The sequence below is a fragment of the Nerophis lumbriciformis genome, linkage group LG03, assembly GCF_033978685.3.
Source record: "Nerophis lumbriciformis linkage group LG03, RoL_Nlum_v2.1, whole genome shotgun sequence".
Lineage (NCBI taxonomy): Eukaryota > Metazoa > Chordata > Actinopteri > Syngnathiformes > Syngnathidae > Nerophis > Nerophis lumbriciformis.
The window spans coordinates 7,184,289-7,205,813 of NC_084550.2; the positions used below are offsets into that span (position 1 = coordinate 7,184,289).

At 41.7% G+C, this 21,525-nt stretch overlaps 2 protein-coding genes across 3 annotated transcripts in view; both read left to right on the top strand.

Annotated features, from left to right (window-relative positions):
* The window catches only part of srrm4 (serine/arginine repetitive matrix 4), a 166,783-nt gene extending 158,184 nt beyond the window's left edge, over nucleotides 1-8,599 (top strand). For both annotated transcript variants that reach the window (XM_061932599.1, XM_061932608.1), the window contains 4 exons: nucleotides 1,178-1,384; nucleotides 1,451-1,552; nucleotides 1,645-1,794; nucleotides 8,338-8,599. In XM_061932599.1, the coding sequence (XP_061788583.1) occupies nucleotides 1,178-1,384; nucleotides 1,451-1,552; nucleotides 1,645-1,794; nucleotides 8,338-8,575 (697 nt within the window). In that variant the 3' untranslated portion in view covers nucleotides 8,576-8,599. The remainder of the gene's footprint in view (nucleotides 1-1,177; nucleotides 1,385-1,450; nucleotides 1,553-1,644; nucleotides 1,795-8,337) is intronic.
* Nucleotides 8,600-18,986: 10,387 nt separating this feature from the next.
* hspb8 (heat shock protein b8) overlaps nucleotides 18,987-21,525 on the top strand; it is a 32,166-nt gene continuing 29,627 nt past the window's right edge. Inside the window, exon 1 of the mRNA XM_061932845.2 lies at nucleotides 18,987-19,612. Coding sequence (XP_061788829.1) covers nucleotides 19,174-19,612 — 439 coding nt within the window. The 5' untranslated portion in view covers nucleotides 18,987-19,173. The remainder of the gene's footprint in view (nucleotides 19,613-21,525) is intronic.

Below are 21,525 nucleotides of genomic sequence, written 5' to 3' on the forward strand. Positions count from 1 at the left end.
CATAGTGGATCTAACATAATAGTGTGAGAGTCCAGTCCATAGTAGATCTAACATAATAGTGTGAGAGTCCAGTCCATAGTGGATCTAACATAATAGTGAGAGTCCAGTCCATAGTGGATCTAATATAATAGTGAGAGTCCAGTCCATAGTGGATCTAACATAATATTGTGAGAGTCCAGTCCATAGTGGATCTAACATAATAGTGAGAGTCCAGTCCATAGTGGATCTAACATAATAGTGAGAGTCCAGTCCATAGTGGATCTAATATAATAGTGAGAGTCCAGTCCATAGTGGATCTAACATAATATTGTGAGAGTCCAGTCCATAGTGGATCCAACATAATATTGTGACAGTCCAGTCCATAGTGGATCTAACATAATAGTGTGAGAGTCCAGTCCATAGTGGATCTAACATAATAGTGAAAGTCCAGTCCATAGTGGATCTAACATAATAGTGTGAGGGTCCAGTCCATAGTAGATCTAACATAATAGTGTGAGAGTCCAGTCCATAGTGGATCTAACATAATAGTGAGAGTCCAGTCCATAGTGGATCTAACATAATAGTGAGAGTCCAGTCCATAGTGGATCTAATATAATAGTGAGAGTCCAGTCCATAGTGGATCTAACATAATAGTAAGAGTCCAGTCCATAGTGAGGCCAGCAGGAGACCATCCCGAGCGGAGACGGGTCAGCAGCCCAGAGATGTCCCTAACTGATGCACAGGCGAGCGATCCACCCCGGGTCCCGACTCTGGACAGCCAGCACTTCATCCATGGCCACCGGACCTTTTCCCCCCCCTTCCACAAAGGAGAAGGGGGCATTTTTGTCGTGGGTTTTATCTTGCAGAATGAGTTGAAAGGTGTCAAACTTCGAAATCCCAAGATGACAGTTGAGGACAGTTTGGACTGTTTGGAAGCAGTTGTCTTGTAGGTCCTTGTGTAACCCAGCTAGTTCTTGAAGTTGTCGGGAGTGAGGTTTACCAACGTAAATGTGGCACACCCTGTTAGACTTGATCAAAGCCTCGACAACGAATAATGTCAGGGTGACTGCGGCCCTCTCAGATCCGATGTCTATTCAAATCTGCACTCATGGCACCCTTGAAGTGAGCCAAGGGCGCCATAAGAAAAAAACTGCTTGAAGATCCTCACTTACCGTTCCAACAAATGTTTCCCTCACAGAGAACACGTCATGTTGGGATGTCGGGTTGACGTCATGAGATCTTCTGAGACTTCCGGCTGCTCCCAGGAGGCGAGCGAGTCTTCCGGAAGGTCACGGAGCCGAGGGAGGAAGAAGAAGAAGAAGAAGAGGAGGAGAAGGAAGAGGTGCAGATCATCAGGCAGCTCCAGATACTCGGGACGCCACTCTCGAAGCTTGTCCTCTGTTAGGTGTGAATTACACGGAATGACACTTTGGAAATCTTCTAGATCTTAAGGCTCGCTCCTTGGTTGCAGGTCCTACTCGCGTTTGCCGAGTTATTCTCCGGCTCGGAGGCGGCGAGGCAGCGTGAGCAGCAGCAGCTCCAGGGGAAGCTACTCCAGATACAGCCACGACAGGTGAACTCCACCAAAGCCACCAACCGATCATCGCCGGGGAACCGCGGTCCTGTCACGGAGACCACAACATTTTTCACCCGTCTGCCTCGCAGGTCGCGATCAAGGCGGCGGACGTCCAGTTCCAGAGAGACGGACGTCACGCACAAGTCCAGCAGGAAGCGACGGAGACGCGAATTCTACTCCCCGATGAGGAAGAGGAGGAAGGACTCGCCGAGCCATCTGGAGGCGCGTCGAATCACGAGGTAATCGAAGAGATGATGCTGTGTGGAGTTTGCATGTTCTCCCCCGTGACTGCGTGGGTTCCCTCCGGGTACTCCGGCTTCCTCCCACCTCCAAAGACATGCACCTGGGGATAGGCCCCTCCCATCTCCAAAGACATGCACCTGGGGATAGGTTGATTGGCAACACTAAATTGGTCCCTAGTGTGTGAATGTGAGTGTGAATGTTGTCTGTAGGGATGTCCCGATCCAGGTTTTTGCACTTCCGATCCGATACCGATACTGACCGATACCGATACTGACCGATACTGGCCTATCCGAGCATGTATTAAAGTTTAAAGTTATTTAGCCTACTTAGTTGTCAGAATCATGTTGAAAAGGGTTTTAGTACTCTTGATAACAACTAGCCAGCTGAATTAGGGGAGTTTGAATAATACACAATGGTTGGTAACAAGAAACTGACCTGTTTATTCAAGGATAAACACAAAATAGACAAAATTATACATGACAAACAGAAATGGCATCATTGAACTAGGGCTGGGCGATATGGCCTTTTTTTAATATTGCGATATTTTAAGGCCATATTGCGATACACAATATATATCTCGATATTTTGCCTTAGCCTTGAATGAACACTTGATGCATATAATCACAGCAGTATGATGATTCTATGTGTTTTGATTGATTGATTGAGACTTTTATTAGTAGGTTGCACAGTGAAGTACATATTCCGTACAATTGACCACTAAATGGTAACACCCCAATAAGTTTTTCAACTTGTTTAAGTCGGGGTCCACTTAAATTGATTCATGATACGGATATATACTATCAGATATATACTATCATCATAATACAGTCATCACACAAGATAATCACATTGAATTATTTACATTATTTATAATCCAGGGTGTGGAGGGGGGCGCCGGATGTAAGTGTCAAAAAGACAGCCAAAAGAGTTTGATATGAGAATAAATCTAAAGTTAAAATATAGGGTAGAAATGCACCCATTTGCAGGAAATGTAGTCTTGATTTTCAAAATGTTCTTTCAAGGCTTGCATGTCTACATTAAAACATTCTTCTTCATACTGCATTAATATATGCTACTTTTAAACTTTCCTGCAGAGAAGGAAATCACAACTAAAAAAATCACTAATTTCTTCATACAGTGTTGATGTGGAAATGTTTGCCTCAGCATTTTGATGGTGTGGGCGTGTGGCACCGAATGGAGATAAGCGTCTCGACAGACGTTATAATATTTGAACAATGATGACGAAAACTGTTTTCTCTGTCGTGTCGGTGTGTTGAAAATTGTTATGCGCTTATTTTTTTATTCGATTTTGTGCGTGGCATAGATTTGCTATGCGCAGAGGACGCTTAAACAGTGCGCAATTGCACAGGCAAGCACCTTAGAGGGACCGTTGCTCGCACGGCTGCGCTAGCATCACAGCTAACGTTAGCCATGCTGCTACCTCTCTGCTCGGGGAGGACGTATACGTATGTGACGTATGACGTGACAGTATGTGATGTATGACGTGACAGTATGTGATGTGTGTAAGAAGGTGCACTTGCTGTCTGTGAGAGGGAGACACAGGAAAGAGTGAGAAGAGCCTGTCGTGTAATGCCAGCAGCTAAAAGCAACTGCGTGAGAATCCACAGACCTGTGGATGTGTTGAAGGTGTGCTGGAAAATGCGGAACGGAAATTACGGAGCAGCAGAAAAGTGGAATGTATTATTTAAATCGGTGCGTTGGAAAACACGGACCGGAGTTTTTTTTTAAACTGGATCTGGATCGGCATTTTCCCATGCCTTGCCGATACGCAATTTTTGGCAAATATCGGCAGCCGATCCGATCCAAATATCGGATCGGGACATCCCTAGTTGTCAGTCTATCTGTGTTGGCCCTGTGATGAGGTGGCAACTTGTCCAGGGTATACCCCGCCTTCCGCCCAAATGCAGCTGAGATAGGCTCCAGTACCCCCCGCAACCCCGAACGGGACAAGCAGGAGAAAATGGATGGATGGATGTTTGTTTACTTACTACTAAAAGACAAGTTGTCTCATATATTCACTATTTTATTTAAGGACAAACTTGCAATTAGAAACATATGTTTAATGTACCCTAAGATTTTTTGTTAAAATAAAGCCATTTATGCAATTTTTTTGTGGTGCCCTTTAGTGACCAATCAATTCCTTTATTGTCATTGTCATAATAACACTTAAGTCATACATGTCAACGACATTTTGTTTGAGCTTTGTCCAGCGGCTTAGAAACTGCATTGAAGTGCAGGTTGACCCTAGTTTACAGTTTAGCATTGTCAGGAAGATGGCGAATAGAGGGGGTGTGGGGGTGGGAACAGTCAGATGTCTGATGGGTGTTACGTTGATGTTGCAGCAATGCAATGTCCAGAGTAGGGATGTCCCGATCCGATATTTGGATCGGATCGGCTGCCGATATTTGCCAAAAATTGCGTATCGGCAAGGCATGGGAAAATGCCGATCCAGATCCAGTTTAAAAAAATACTCCGGTCCGTGTTTTCCAACGCACCTATTTAAATAATACATTCCACTTTTCTGCAGCTCCGTAAATTCCGTTCCGCATTTTCCAGCACACCTTCAACACATCCACAATTCTCACGCAGTTGCTTTTAGCTGCTGGCATTACAAGACAGGCTCTTCTCACTCTTTCCTGTGTCTCCCTCTCACAGACAGCGAGCGCACCTTCTTACACACGTCACATACTGTCACGTCATACGTCACATACTGTCACGTCATACGTCACATACGTATACGTCCTCTCCCAGCAGAGAGCGAGGTAGCGGCATGGCTAACGTTAGCTGTGATGCTAGCGCAGCCGCTAAGGTGCGCGCCTGCTCAAGTGTCCTCTGCGCACGGCAAATCTATGCCACGCACAAAATCAAATAAAAAAATAAGCGCATAACAATTTTCGACACACGGACACGACAGAGACAACAGTTTTCGTCATCATTGTTCAAATATTGTGACGTCTGTCGAGACGCTTATCTCCATTCGGTGCCACACGTCCACACCATCAAAATGCAGAGGCATACATTTCCACATCAACACCGTATGAAAAAATTAGTGATTTTTTTAGTTGTGATTTCCTTCTCTGCATGAAAGTTTAAAAGTAGCATATATTAATGCAGTAAGAAGAAGAATGTTTTAATGTAGACATGCAAGCCTTGAAAGAACATTTTGAAAATCAAGACTACATTTCCTGCAAATGGATGCATTTCTACCCTATATTTTAACGTTAGATTTATTCTCATATCAAACTCTTTTGGCTGTCTTTTTGACACTTACATCAGACGCCCCCCTCCACACCCTGGATTATAAATAATGTAAATAATTCAATGTGATTATCTTGTGTGATGACTGTATTATGATGATAGTATATATCTGATAGTATATATCTGTATCATGAATCAATTTAAGTAGACCCCGACTTAAACAAGTTGAAAAACTTATTGGGGTGTTACCATTTAGTGGTCAATTGTACGGAATATGTACTTCACTGTGCAACCTACTAATAAAAGTCTCAATCAATCAATCAAAACACATAGAATCATCATACTGCTGTGATTATATGCATCAAGTGTTCATTCAAGGCTAAGGCAAAATATCAAGGTATATATCGTGTATCGCAATATGGCCTTAAAATATCGCAATATTAAAAAAAGGCCATATCGCCCAGCCCTAGTTCAATGATGCCATTTCTGTTTGTCATGTATAATTTTGTCTATTTTGTGTTTATCCTTGAATAAACAGGTCAGTTTCTTGATACCAACCATTGTGTATTATTCAAACTCCCCTAATTCAGCTGGCTAGTTGTTATCAAGAGTACTAAAACCCTTTTCAACATGATTCTGACAACTAAGTAGGCTAAATAACTTTAAACTTTAATACATGCTCGGATAGGCCAGTATCGGTCAGTATCGGTATCGGATCGGAAATGCAAAAACAATATCGGTATCGGATCGGAAGTGCAAAAACCTGGATCGGGACATCCCGAGTCCAGAGTACAATTATTGAGGTGGTGAAGAGTGAGGTAATAAGATGGTCCGGGGCAGAAAAGGGGCAGGCTGTTCATTTAGCAGTCTCACAGCCTGGGGATACAGCCTGTGAGACATTCTGGTGGTCCTGGCGCGAATCCATCTACACCTCCTTCCAGAGGGTAGCATGTTGAAGAGGCCATGTGCTGGGTGGTATCTGTCCTTCAGGATGTTGTGTACTCGCTTTAGGCAGCGAGTTGTGTACATGGCACTCATCTCTGGGAGTATCGTCCTTGTAATTTTCCCCGCCGCTTTAACCACTCGCTGGAGGGCCTGTTGGTTCGCTTTAGTGCCACACTAAAAAGCCGTAAGTGAGGACACTGCTGATGGCACAGTTGTAAAAGTTGACCATTGATTTCTGCGGAATGTTTGCGCATTTTAGTTTCCTCAACCAAAAAAAAGACGTTGTTGGGCCTTTCCGACTATAGAAGCAGCGTTAATGTCCCAGCATAGATCTTCTGTTATGTTCACCCCTAAGAATTTTGAACTGCTTGACCCTTTCTACTAGATTATTAATTAAAAGTGGAGGGTGTTTGTTCTGCCCTTTCCTGCGGAAGTCTACAATTAGTTGTCAACCAACTGTAGTTACTGACAGTGGTTTTCTGAAATGTGGTGATATCCTTTACGCACTGATGTCGCTTTTTGATGCAGTACCGCCTGAGGGATCCAAGGTCACAGGCATTCAATGTTGGTTTTCAGCCTCGCTGCAAACGTGCAGTGATTTCTCCAGATTTTCTGAACCTTTTGATGATATTACGGAGCGTAGATGGTGAAATCCCTAAATGCCTTGCAATAGCTCGTTGAGAAATGTTGTTCTTAAACTTTTTCGACGATTTGCTCAGGCATTTGTTGACAAAGTGGTGACCCTCACCCCGTCCTTGTTTGTGAATGACTGAGCATTTCATGGAGTCTACTTTTATACCCAATCATGGCACCCACCCGTTCCCAATGAGCCTGCACACCTGTGGGATGTTCCAAATAAGTGTTTGATGAGCATTCCTCAACTTTATCAGTATTTATTGCCACCTTTCCCAACTTCTTTGTCACGTGTTGCTGGCATCAAATGCTAAAGTTAATGATTATTTGCAAAAAAAAAATGTTTATCAGTTTGAACATCAAATATGTTGTCTTTGTAGCATATTCAACTGAATATGGGTTGAAAATGATTTGCAAATCATTGTATTCCGTTTATATTTACATCTAACTCAATTTCCCAACTCATATGGAAACGGGGTTTGTATTACTGACCGTAGATGGTAAAATCCCTAAATTCCTTGCAATAGCTCGTTGAGAAATGTTCTTCTTAAACTTTTTCGACGATTTGCTCAGGCATTTGTTGACAAAGTGGTGACTGAGTGTGAAGCGACTGGGATGAGAATCAGCACCTCCAAGTCCGAGTCCATGGTTCTCTCCCGGAAAAGGGTGGAGTGCCATCTCCGGGTTGGGGAGGAGATTTTGCCCCAAGTGGAGGAGTTCAAGTACCTCGGAGTCTTGTTCACGGGTGAGGGAAGAGTGGATCGTGAGATCGACAGGCGGATCGGTGCGGCGTCTTCAGTAATGTAACGATCCGTTGTGGTGAAGAAGGAGCTGAGCCGGAAGGAAAAGCTCTCAATTTACCGGTCGATCTACGTTCCCATCCTCACCTATGGTCATGAGCTTTGGGTTATGACCAAAAGGACAAGATCACGGGTACAAGCGGCCGAAATGAGTTTCCTCCGCCGGGTGGCGGGGCTCTCCCTTAGAGATAGGGTGAGAAGCTCTGCCATCCGGGGGGAGCTCAAAGTAAAGCCTCTGCTCCTCCACATCGAGAGGAGCCAGATGAGGTGGTTCGGGCATCTGGTCAGGATGCCACCCGAACGCCTCCCTAGGGAGGTGTTTAGGGCACGTCCGACCGGTAGGAGGCCGCGGGGAAGACCCAGGACACGTTGGGAAGACTATGTCTCCCGGCTGGCCTGGGAACGCCTCGGGGTCCCACAGGAAGAGCTGGACGAAGTGGCTGGGGAGAGGGAAGTCTGGGCTTCCCTGCTTAGGCTGCTGCCCCCGCGACCCGACTTCGGATAAGCGGAAGAAGATGGATGGATGGACCTGTGGGATGTTCCAAATAAGTGTTTGATGAGCATTCCTCAACTTTATCAGTCTTTTTTTGCCACTTTTTTGAAACATGTCGCAGGCATCAAATTCCAAATGAGCTAATATTTGCAAAAAAATAGCAAAATTTACCAATTTGAACGTTAAATATCTTTGCAGTCTATTCAATTGAATATAAGTTGAAAAGGATTTGCAAATCATTGTATTCTGTTTTTATCTACCATTTTACGCAACGTGCCAACTTCGCTTGTCAAACAAAAACCTCTGCCTTGTTTTGATGAATATTCAGGCCTACTACGCTACTGTATTTTAAAGTTGATCATTATGGTGACTTTCGGAGGAGGTGGTATTTGGTGGAAAAAAGTTTGAGAACCACTGGACCAGATTATGTTTGCTTCTCGTCCCCCCAGTGCCAGGAAGAGGCCCGTCCCTTACTTCCGCCGCAGTCCCTCCACCTGCAGCAGCACCTCGTCCTGGAGCAGCCTCTTCTCGCGCGGTCGCAGGTTCGTCCGCAGCCTGGAGCGCAGCAGGAGCCGCAATCGCGGTTCCTCCACTTCCTGCTGCTCCTACAGGAGCTTCAGTCGCAGCTCCTCCTGGAACTCCGTCTTTGGGACCCAGCGCCGCGGTATCAGAAGGAGCAGACATTAGGACGGGAAGGGGAAGGCTTGGACGCAAGGGTCCCGGGCATGGGTGAGACCCTTTTGTTGTTGGCCCCAGCCTGTCCTTCACATCACGTGACCATATTTGGTCATATGTTGTACCTCAACACTCCATTGGAAAGCTCATGGAGTGACGGTCTTCAGTCTTTCAGGGATTGTAGAAGAATCTATTTGCGGGTCCCGTTTATGTCGACCGACTTGTATAGACTCGAACCAAAGGTCAAATCCTCTTCAAAATATTCCGATTTTTTTTTATTGTTAACATTCCGTGGATTACTGTTGGTTCAAGCAAGAAAAGAGCAGTCACAGTTGCCATGAGGTGACAAGACTCCTACTGGTTTTGATCTCCACTTGACTAGAAGAAGTCCAAAGTGTAGTAAGAGGCTCATGCTACACTATATTGCCAAAAGTATTTGGCCACCCTTCCAAATGATGAGAATCAGGTGTCCTATTCACTTGGCCCGGTCACAGGTGTATAAAATCAAGCACTGACATTTTCTACAAACATTTCAATCAATCAATCAATGTTAATTTATATAGCCCTAAATCACAAATATCTCAAAGGGCTGCACAAGCCACAACGACATCCGCAGTACAGAGCCCACATAAGGGCAAGGAAAAACTCACAACCCCAATGGGACGTAGATGTGAATGACTATGAGAAACCTTGGAGAGGACTGCATATGTGGGTGACCCCCCGCTCCTCTAGGGGAGACCGGATGCAATGGACGTCGAGTGGGTCTGACATAATATTGTGAAAGTCCAGTCCATAGTGGATCTAACATAATAGTGAGAGTCCAGTCCATAGTGCCGGGGTCGGCAACCTTTACCAGTCAAAAAGCCATTTTGACCAGTGTCACAAATTAAAGATAACAATGGGAGCCACAAAAAAATTTTGAAATTCAAAATGAAATAACACTGCATAAAAAGTTGTTTTTTTGTGCTATGTATAAACCAGGGGTCTCAGACACGCTGCCCATACCTTAATATGGAATTTGAATGCGGGTGCGGCACGCGGGTTTTGTATGAATGGCGCTTGTCAGCGTCATGCGTGCTATGTTGGTACAGCATATAGCACCCACTACAATCGGCGTGCCTGATCAGCCACATGTTGTATGGGGGCTTCCGCTTGCTCACGTAGGTCACAGCAAGGCATACTTGGTCAACAACCACACAGGTTGGCGGTATAAAAAAAACAACAACTTTAACACTCTTACTAATAATGCGCCACACTGTGAACCCACACCAAAGAAGAATGTCAAACACATTTCGGGAGAACATCTGCTCCGTAACTCAACATAAACACAACAGGACAAATACCCAGAATCCCATGCAGCCTTAACTCTTCCGGGCTATATTATACACCCCCGCTACCAAACCCTGCCCACCTCAACCGACGCACAGGGGGAGGGGGCGAGTTGATGTGTGAGGGAGCAGGGTTGGGGTGGGGGCGGGGTTTGGTGGTAGCAGGGGTGTATAATGTAGCCCGGAAGAGTCAGGGCTGCATGGGATTCTGGATTCTAAATGCTTCTACTGAGGTAGCATCTCTAACTGTTACCGGGAGGGCATTCCATAGTACTGGAGCCCCTATAGAAAACGCTCTATAGCCAGCAGACTTTTTTTTGGGCCCTGGGAATCACTAATAAGCCGGAGTTGTGAAAGGAGCTCTCAGGTGTGGAACTGTCATAGGATGCCACCTGTGCAACAAATCCAGTCGTGAAATGTCCTCGTTCCTAAATATTCCAAAGTCAACTGTCGGCTTTATTATAAGAAAATGGAAGAGTTTGGGAACAACAGCAACTCAGCCACCAAGTGGTAGGCCGCATAAACTGACAGAGAGGGGTCAGTGGAGGAATTATGATGTGGGGTTGTTTTTCAGGAGTTGGGGCTTGGCCCCTTAGTTCTAGTGCAGGGGTTGGCAACCCGCGGCTCTGGAGCCACATGCGGCTCTTTGATCAGCTGCATACTTGCGGACCCCCCCCCCGATTTTCCCGGGAGACTTCCGGATTTCAGTGCCTCTCGCAGACACCTCCCGGGATTAATATTCTCCGATTTTCACCCTTACAATAATAATAAGGGCGTGCCATGATGGTACAGCATTTAGAACCCTCTACAATCTGTATTAACAACGTGCCAGCCCAGCCTTTTGTTATATGCTTCTTCTTCTTGCACACGCGAGTGACAGCAAGGCATACTTGGTCGACAGCCACACAGGTTACACTGACGGTGGCCATATAAAACAACTTTAACACTCTTACTAATAATGCGCCACACTTTGAACCAAAACCAAACAAGAATGACAAACACATTTCGGGAGAACATCTGCACCTTAACACAACATAAACACAACAGAACAAATACCCAGAATCCCATGCAGCCCTAACTCTTCCGGGCTACATTATACCATACTTGCCAACCCTCCCGAATTTTCCGGGAGACTCCCGAAATTCAGCGCCTCTCCCGAAAACCTCCCGGGACAAATATTCTCCCGAAAATCTCCCGATTTTCAGCCGGAGCTGGAGGCCACGCCCCCTCCAGCTCCATGCGGACCTGAGTGAGGACAGCCTTTTTTCACTACGGGAGGACAACAGGGTGATAAGAACTAAATCATCCAGACTAGAGATACATTGTATTATTATGTTTATCTTACCTAAAAATAAATAGATATTTATTAATTTAAAAAAAAAAAAAAAAAAACTAAATTTTTACTATATTTTGCTAAAAACATCAAAATTAATTGTATTTTTATTTTTATTTTTTCTGACTCATTACATCCAGCCATAGAATTTTACATTAAAATAAACATATTTGAAATAATTAATTTTAAATTATCATAATAATTCATTTAAAATGACCATATTTAATTATTAAAATAATTGCTTGTTTATCAACAACTTTAGCATTTTATTCACTACATTTTGAAGCTCTCAGAAGCCAAGTTATGTTATATTCCTTAATAATTATTTATGCAAGTTTGAAGTATCAATTATCCAAACACAGTTTTGTTTGCATATTTTCAGGATGTATATATATATATATATATATATATATATATATATATATATATATATATATATATATATATATGTATGAAATACTTGACTTGGTGAATTCTAGTTGTCAATATACTCCTCCCCTCTTAACCACGCCCCCAACCACGCCCCGCCCCACCCCCGACCACGCCCCCACCTCCCGAAATCGGAGGTCTCAAGGTTGGCAAGTATGCATTATACACCCCTGCTACCACCATACAAGTATGACGCTGTCAAGCGCCATTCATATAAAACCCGCGGGTCGCACTAGCATTCAATTTTCATAGTAAGGTGTGGGCCGCGTGTCTGAGACCCCTGGTTAATACATAGCACAAAGCAAAAAAAAAACTTTGTATGCAGTGTTATTTCATTTTAAATTTTATAAGATTTTTGTGGCTCCCATTGTTTTCTTTAATTTGTGAAACTGGTCAAAATGGCTCTTTGACTGGTAAAGGTTGCCGACCCCTGTTCTGGTGAAATTAACTCTGAATGCTCCAGGATTCCAAGACATTTTGGACACTTCCATGCTCCCAACTTTTGATTGATTGAAACTTGTATTAGTAGATTGCACAGTACAGTGTCACGTTCAAACACTGAGGACATCTATTAAACAAGACAAAAGGCAAGGAATCAAACAGAGACAGAATTCAATTTGGACTCAATATTGAGGAGAGACATGGCCACTGCACTCTCTGTACAGTCCTGCACCACGCTCTGACGAAGAAGGTTTTCGTCTCCTCATTTATTCAGATGTTCAATGTTCACGCACCAGCACATGTCACAGCAGGAATGGGAAGTATGTAAAACAGTCATTGTTTTCGGTCGCTTTGAAGACCAAGAAGAGGATTTCTCGGGCTTGGGCTCTTCCTGGATCCAGCTGGGGCAGGTGTTGGAGGACAATGGATAACCCCTCCCGTCTCCTGACCACAGCAACTTCAAGAGGGCAGCGGGTCGTAAATAGCGTTGACCTCGGTTACCAAATAGTTGGAAGAGAGTTTGTGAAATACTTCAGAGAGAGTTCGTTTAACACTTCAAAGAGAGTTCCTCTGGAAGTTGAGCAGATCCTGCCATCTGTCCGTGTTGAAATCACAGTGGCGTTTCACGAGCGTTCTTCCTCTTGTTAGGCCTCGAAAGACAGCATTCATAATACAACGTTTCTTTTGTGATAACTTACAAACAATTATTCCAACAACAGTACATATTCCGTACAATTGACCACTAAATGGTAACACTCCAATAAGTTTTTCAACTTGTTTAAGTCGGCGTCCACGTAAATCAATTCATGGTCAACCTTGTGGGAACAGTTTGGAGCGGGCCGCTTCCTCTTCCAACATGACTGTGCACCAGTGCACAAAGAAAGGTCCATAAAGACATGGATGACAGAGTCTGGTGTGGATGAACTTGACTGGCCTGCGCAGAGTCCTGACCTGAACCCGATAGAATTAGAACGGAGACTTGAGAGCCAGGCCTTCTCCACCAACATCAGTGTGTGACCTCACCAATGTCCTTTTGGAAGAATGGTGGGAAATTCCTCGTGAGGAGGCATGGCCGGCGGACCTGCAGCGAGGCGGGGCACGACGGGGCCGGCTCCGAGACGAGCGTCGGGTGCGTAGATGGCCCACCTGGGCGCAGTTGAGCAATCGACCCGCACAGAGGTTTATTGAAAAATAAAACAAAGTGACAAAACTGCTCCAGTCATGTCTCTCCTTGGTGGTCCTTGGAACCCGGAGGGAAGAGGTACGCCACATTCCTATAAACACACTCCGCGACCTTGTGGACAGCCTTCCCAGAAGAGTTGAAGCTGTAATAGCTGCAAAATTTAGACCGACGACATATTGAGCCCTATGGGTTAGGAATGGGATGGCACTTCATGTTCATATGTGAGTCAAGGCAGGTGGCCAAATACTTTTGGTGATATAGTGTATCAGGACACGTCTAAGATAAGGTAAGATGGCGTTGCATAATTGGTTTTGTCTGATGCCGCGGCGAGAGAGCGAGAAGGAGGGGGGAAAAAAAACGTTTACCGCGGGAAAATGTAGGCGTGGACGGCAAGCAGAGTGTCTTTCAGCGCAAATGTCAAATGAATCTGTCCTCTCAACACGCCGCAAAATGTCAAGAGTCGCGTCTCCGTTGGCAACAGAGCGCCAACGACGTGATTAAGCCCACAGGTGATTTTTCAAAGACGATGCTATTGAATGTTTCAGTTTGCGTGGAGATAACACATGGAATTATTCCCACGCCCGGAGAATGTTTTTTTGACCAACCGTCAGACTTATTTATTAACTTATTCCTATTTATTAGTCCTGCGTTCTATGCAACGTGTCTTTTTGCTTTGGTTTGTGCTGCGTTTGGAAACCGTTCATCATTTTTTTTCTGTATGTGAAATACATAAATCATCGCCTTGCTTGACCTTTTTCTTTGAGTCCTAAAAAAGAGAAAAAAAAGGTGAGCAGTGTGACATTTGCTTTGTTTGCTTCCTCGCCGAGAGTGAGACGAATGCACAGCCAACGTAGCTTAGCCACGTAGCTTAGCATGACGCAAATTAGCCAAACCAAATGGGTGGAAAGGCTATGGTAGCAGCTGATCTGTTATCTTGGGATTTTATTCTTTTTTAAATATTTTCTACTGGTTCTTAGTTGACTTAAATTGAATTAACTTTTGTTTTAAGATTTACTTTAAATCCAACCAGCTATGTGCTAAGCTAACTGAGCTAACGGTGCATGGTAAATGGCCTTCATCGTTTTAGGATGTGTTTTTTTTTTTCATTCTTAAACATGTTTACTGGTTCTTAGTTGACTTTATGGACTTTTACTGAGAACATGTCGGATTTATTATTTTTATTAATTAATATTTTTTTTACATCAATCCCAACCAGCGGTTACCGCTCTGTGCTAAGCTAACACGACTAATAATGGATGCTAAACAGACTTCATCTTTTCAGGATGTGTCAAAATTGTGTTTTTATTCATTCTTAAACAGTTTTAGTTGAATTTTGCGACTTTTACTGGAGTTAGTTTTTTATTTTGTGTTAATCCTAATCATACTTGCCAACCTTGAGACCTCCGATTTCGGGAGGTGGGGGGTGGAGGCGTGGTCGGGGGTGGGGAAGGGCGTGGTTGAGGGCGTGGTTAAGAGGGGAGGAGTATATTGACAGCTAGAATTCACCATGTCAAGTATTTCATATATATATATATATATATATATATATATATATATATATATATATATATATATATATATATATACATACATACATACATACATATATATATTTTATATATATATATATATATATATATACATACATATATATATATACATACATATATATATATTTATATATATATATATATATATATATATATATATATACATACATATATATATATTTTTATATATATATATATATATATATATATATATATACATATACATATACATATATATATCTCTACATCCTGAAAATATGCAAACAAAACTGTGTTTAGATAATTGATACTTCAAACTTGCATAAATAAATATTAAGGAATATAACATACCTTGGCTTCTGAGAGCTTCAAAATGTAATGAATAAAATGCTAAAGTTGTTGATAAACAAGCAATTATTTTAATAATTAAATATGGTCATTTTAAATGAATTATTATGATAATTTTAAATTAATAATTTCAAATATGTTTATTTTAATGTATAATTCTAATGCCTGGATGTAATAAGGAGTCAGAAAAAATACAAATAAAAATACAATTAATTTTGATGTTTTTAGCTAAATATAGTAAACATTTATTTAGTTGTTTTTTTTAAATTAATAAGTATATTTATTTTTAGGTAAGATAAACATAATACAATTTATCTCTTGTCTGGATGATTTAGTTCTTGTCACCCTGTTGTCCTCCCGTCGTGAAAAAAAGGCTGTCCTCACTCAGGTCCGCATGGAGCTGGAGGGGGCGTGGCCTCCAGCTCCGGCTGAAAATCGGGAGATTTTCGGGAGAATATTTGTCCCGGGAGGTTTTTGGGAGAGGCGCTGAATTTCGGGAGTCTCCCGGAAAATTCGGGAGGGTTGGCAAGTATGATCCTAATCATCTGTTACTATGCTATGCTAACCAAGCTAATGATTGATGGCAAATGTCAATTTTTTCAGGATTTGTCAAAATTGTGTTTTTATTCATTCTTAAATAGTTTGTTTAATTTTGCGACTTTAACTGGGATTTACTTTTATTTTTATGTTGTGTTAATCCCAACCATTTGTTACTGGTCTGTGCTATGCTAACCGAGCTAATGATTGATGGTAAACGTCCATCTTTTCAGGATGTGTCAAAATTGTGTTTTTATTCATTCTCAAACAGTTTTAGTTGAATTTAGTGACTTTTACTAGGATTTGTTTTTTTTATTTTGTGTTAATCCCAACCATCTGTTACCGGTCTGTGCTATGCTAACCGAGCTAATGATTGATGGTAAACGTCCAGCTTTTCAGGATGTGTCAAAATTGTGTTTTTATTCATTCTTAAACAGTTTTAGTTTAATTTTGCGACTTTAACTGGGATTTTTTTAAATTATTTTGTGTTAATCGCAACCATTTTTTACCGGTTTGTGCTATGCTAAACCAAGCTAATGATTGATAGTAAACGTCCATCTGTTCAGGATGTGTCAAAATTGTGTTTTTATTCATTCTTAAACAGTTTTACTTTAATTTTGCGACTTTTACTGGGATTTGTTTTTTTTATTTTGTGTTAATCCCAACCATCTGTGCTATGCTAACCAAGCTAATGATTGATGGTAAACGTCCGACTTTTCAGGATCTGTCCAAAATTGTGTTTTTATTCATTCTTAAACATTTCTTCTGGTTCTTAGTTGAATTTAGTGACATTTACTGGGATTTATGTTTTTATTTTTGCATTAATCCCAACCATCTGTTACCGGTCTGTGCTATGCTAACCAAGCTAATGATGTATTGTGTCTAAAATGTCAAACTATTCATCTTCGCTGGACTTTCTGTGCATTTCAACATTTGTTTTCTCCTTTTAATCCACGTGTTGCCCTGAATGTCACATCAATGAGGGAAATGTGTGGTAAACTGATTAAAATTATAACCTGGCGGTGTATAGACGAGCGACATGTTCCTGTGATGAGATAGTTTCGGGGAAAAGTCAGGCATTTTAATTGAAAAGTACAGGACTGTTGTCACATGCAGGTTCACCAAAGTGTAAATATGCACATCTGTTTTGTGTAAATATTAAAAAAAAATATCTGATTGTGGAACTTTTATGTTTTGGAGCAATGTCAATGCACTCTAAATGTCTTTGTGTATTTCCAAGGAGTCTGAGGGTCACACGAGAAAAAAAAAAAAATCACTTTTTTTATTTTTTAATTTTTTAAGCATAACATGAAAAGTGCTCATAAAACCCACATTCTGATTTATTTTTCTGAACACTACAACTTTGTTCCTGGCATCTACCCCTCACAATGCAGACTTGTGAATTGAATTGATGTAGTTTTGAGTTTTCCCTGGATTGCAACTTTTTTTTGCTCTGTTTTGCTTTTTTTATTTTGACAAGGTTTTGGTTACGTTTTTTGTTTTCAACAAAACAACAATATCACTTTAGCCGAGTCATTTGTATTCATTTTTTTTTGTATGACATCTTTATTCTTAGTGCATCACAACTTTCTGTATTAAAACTACAACATCGAGCAAAACTAACTTTATTTTCACTGTTTGTGTCTTAAGAAAATAACACTCTTATTTGTAATATATTTATTCTAATTAGGACTTTTTTTTTCTGCTTGTAGACTTTTTTCCTCGTCAAATTTTAAGCGTATTTTCGTAACAATATGATTTTATTCTCGTAAAATGACAGAAATGACATTTGTTTCTCATAAAATTAAATGTATTCTCCGATATTCTTTTACATTTTTATTTTTGTATAAATGTTTGTTTTTTTTGTAAAAATGTCAACATTTTTATATCTTCTATTCCACCTTTCACCTCATTTCTTTGTTCCAAAATTGCGTATCTCAATTTAATTTACATGTCCTAAAATTAAAACTTTAATTTTTAATATAAAAAGTGGCAATATTTTCTCTCTAATGCTTGAATATTTTATTGCAATATTCTGAATTATCGATTGTACAAATTCCATACTTTTGTGATATTCCACGTTTTAGCTCATGAAATAATCACTTATTTATAATAATAATAGATTTTATTTGTAAAAAAGCACTTTATATTGAGTAAACAATCTTAATGTGCTACAGTGTATTAAAAAAATAAAAATATAATAAATAAATGAATAAAAAAAAAAAATACAACAGCCAAATAGCTATAACTAGTATGCATATATCTTTAAAAAAAAAAGAAAAAAAAGAAGGGCTTTTAAGCCTTTTTAAAAAAGCATCCACAGTCTGTGGGGCCCTCAGGTGGTCAGGGAGAGCGTTCCACAGACTGGGAGCGGCGGAGCAGAAAGTCCGGTCTCCCATTGTTCGTAGTAATTACGTGATATTTCTCTGTCGCAAACATTAAATGAAAGTCGTGATATTACATTTTCTGATAAAATTGCAAATACTTTCTTTCTTTTGCATGAACCTTTACGTTTTTGCAATATTCCGATTGTTTTCCTTAAAAATTTGACATTTTTCACATAATATTACATTTTTGTAATATGTAATATATTTTCCTTCTAAAACATTTTTATTTTACAAACTGATTTCATTTCTTGTACAATCTTTTTTCAGGTTAAGATATTTTTACTTTTTCGAGTATTTTTTTCACATTCAACTCAATGACACTCACATGGCACTTTAATTCCTATATTCTTTATATTTTTTTCTATTATTATTATTTAATATTATTTATTGTGTGGCCCTAATACTCCCTCGTGCTGACCGTCCGTCTGCTGTCACGGTGATGTTTTAGGTGTTACATCAGAAGACGTCTATGAAATGTGAATAAATAAGTTGTTGAAAAACATTTATCATGCCTGCTTGAATCCGTGCGATGACGTCAGCCTGCTGACTTGTGTTCTATTAAAGAGTCAGTGAGTCACTCGGGACAAAAAGGGGCCGGCCTGTGTGCAGCTGCTGCGCCAACGCTGTAAGAAGTGTCCACTTAGAACGGCGCGATTCTCTCAAATTAAGCCGTTAAGTGTCCTTTTGTTCCGCTAGAAGTGTGTGTAATGTGATTAGAGTCCGATCAAGCCAAGTGTGTTCATGGTTGAATCGTATTTAAGGACTTTGGAGAGTTTGTGTTCGGTGTATTTTTTGCAGTGTGAGTCAAAGTGTGTCGAAAGTGCCAGTAATGAGTCGCACTTTCGACACACTTTGACTCATTGTGAACGACTCTTCTCGAACGGCACTATAAAAGGAGCATCATGACCGACTCGTTGACTCATCTTGAGGGACTCATTTTGGGGGGCTTTAAAAGGAAGACCACCGACTCGAGCGTGACGCACACAAATTCGACCCCCCGACTCGCTGGATGTCAACAGGTGCTCTATCGTGTCCACGGTGATGCAACACCTGTTCTCGAAGTTTCCGTCGAGTTCCAGATAGTTCCACGCGGACATGGCAGAAGGAGACTTTTACACGCTGGGCAACCGCCAGAGGTTCCCCCGGGATCCGTTCGGAGAGTCGCCCTTTCGGGAGCAGATGGGCTCCCGCTTCATGGAGGATGACTTCGGCATGCCGCCCTTCCCCGACGACCTCTCCATGGACTGGCCGGGCTGGGCTCGACCCGGCCGGCTGAGCACCCGCCTGGGCTCGGCGCCCTTCGGCAGCGCCTTACGCTCGGGCTTCCCGGGCCACCAGCAGCGGCAGTCGGCGGCGGGGCCCTCGCTCTACGGCGGCCGCTACGGCGAGGCCTCCCCGCGGAGCTCCCCGACCACCGGCCTGTGCAGCGGCGGCAGCACGGGCGGGGAGCCGTGGAAGATGTGCGTTAACGTGCACAGCTTCAAGGCGGACGAGCTCAACATCAAAACCCGAGATGGTTTTGTGGAAGTATCCGGTCAGTGAATTATTTTTCTTCCAGTCCACGACTCCCATTTCCCGCTATAGCAGGGGTGTCAAACTCATCTTATATCGGGGGCCACATGGAGAAAAATCACGGCAAGATAACTCAAAAATAAAGACAACTTCAGATTGTTTTCTTTTAGGGATGTCCGATAATGGCTTTTTGCCGATATCTGATATTGTCCAACTCTTTAATTACCAATACCGATATAAACCGATACCCAGGCCCGGCCCTAACCAATCTGGCGCCCTAGGCAAGATTTTAGGTGGCGCCCCCCCACATCGGCAGTGAAGTGTATATACTCACAAGAAACCGAATAGCTTTGTCTTTGACCTTTTTTTTACTTAAAGAAAGCAAATTAACAATCAGAATAGTTAACAAGATAAAAAAAAATATGAATAAATAAATTAATGCAAAAAATAAAAAATGAATATATGAAATACAATATTTTTTACATACATATTGCTTAATTAACATTAATGATGTGCACTTTAACAACTAGGCTTACAACTATACCTAATATATAAAGGGGTGGAAAAGTGGCTATTACCTGCAGGGCAAACATTAGCTAACCAGAAGGCAATAACAATGTAAACAAAAAACACCTGCTTAAAAGATCTAATACAAATGTCCCTGAGGAATGTAAGGTGGGAGTACTGTAATTACCTAACGTTACATTATTATTTTCCATAACAATTTAGCCCCCTCCACAATATTAACCCGACGTTAAAACAGAACTAGCTATTTATTGATTAGCAATTGCCGAATCATGTAACATTAGCTTAATGCTAAAAAGCCAGCTACTATCACATTCTGTAACAGACAAATAATTTCATGTAGGCTAACGTTGCCTACCTGCTACCTCTGTCTTTTCTCGTTCCTCCTCCTCTTCTTTTCTCTTTTTTCTTCCCTGGGCACCTGACAGTTTTGGCCGTTTTGACATCTTGTGTTGATTTTTTGATGTGGTGACGTCCAAAAAGAGTCATGGTACGGGAAGGGAGGGGGCGCACCGTCCGGGGGGGGGGCGTAATATTGTAACAAATAATATTTCTATTATATAGGCTTTACTTTGCATTTTAATTAACGTGGGATTATTTTTTGTATTTAGAAATAATAGTACCAACTTTTTTTTTTTTTCTTCTCCAACATTTGTGGCACTGGCGTGGCGCCCCCTGATGGACGGCGCCCTTAGCATTTGCCTATACGGCCTATGCCACGGGCCGGCCCTGCCGATACCGATATATACAGTCGTGGAATCATACTTGCCAACCCTCCCGAATTTTCCGGGAGACTCCCGAAATTCAGCGCCTCTCCCGAAATCCTCCCGGGACAAATATTCTCCCGAAAATATCCCGATTTTCAGCCGGAGCTGGAGGCCAATATACTCCTCCCCTCTTAACCACGCCCCTGTCCCACCCCTGCCCCTGACCACGCCCCCCAACCCCACCCCCCACCTCCCGAAATCGGAGGTCTCAAGGTTGGCAAGTATGCGTGGAATTAACACATTATTATGACAAATTTGGACAACCAGGTATGGTGAAGATAAGGTCCTTTTTAAAAAAAAAAAAAAAAATAAGATAAATAAATTAAAAACATTTTCTTGAATAAAAAAGTAAGTAAAACAATATAAAAACAGTTACATAGAAACTAGTAATTAATGAAAATGAGTAAAATTAACTGTTAAATGTTGGTACTATTAGTAGACCAGCAGCACGCACAATCATGTGTGCTTACGGACTGTATCCCTTGCAGACTGTATTGATATATATTGATATATAATGTAGGAACCAGAAATATTAATAACAAAAAGAAACAACCCTTTTGTGTGAATGAGTGTAAATCGGGGAGGAAGTTTTTTTTGGGGTTGGTCCACTAATTGTAAGTGTATCTTGTGTTTTTTATGTTGA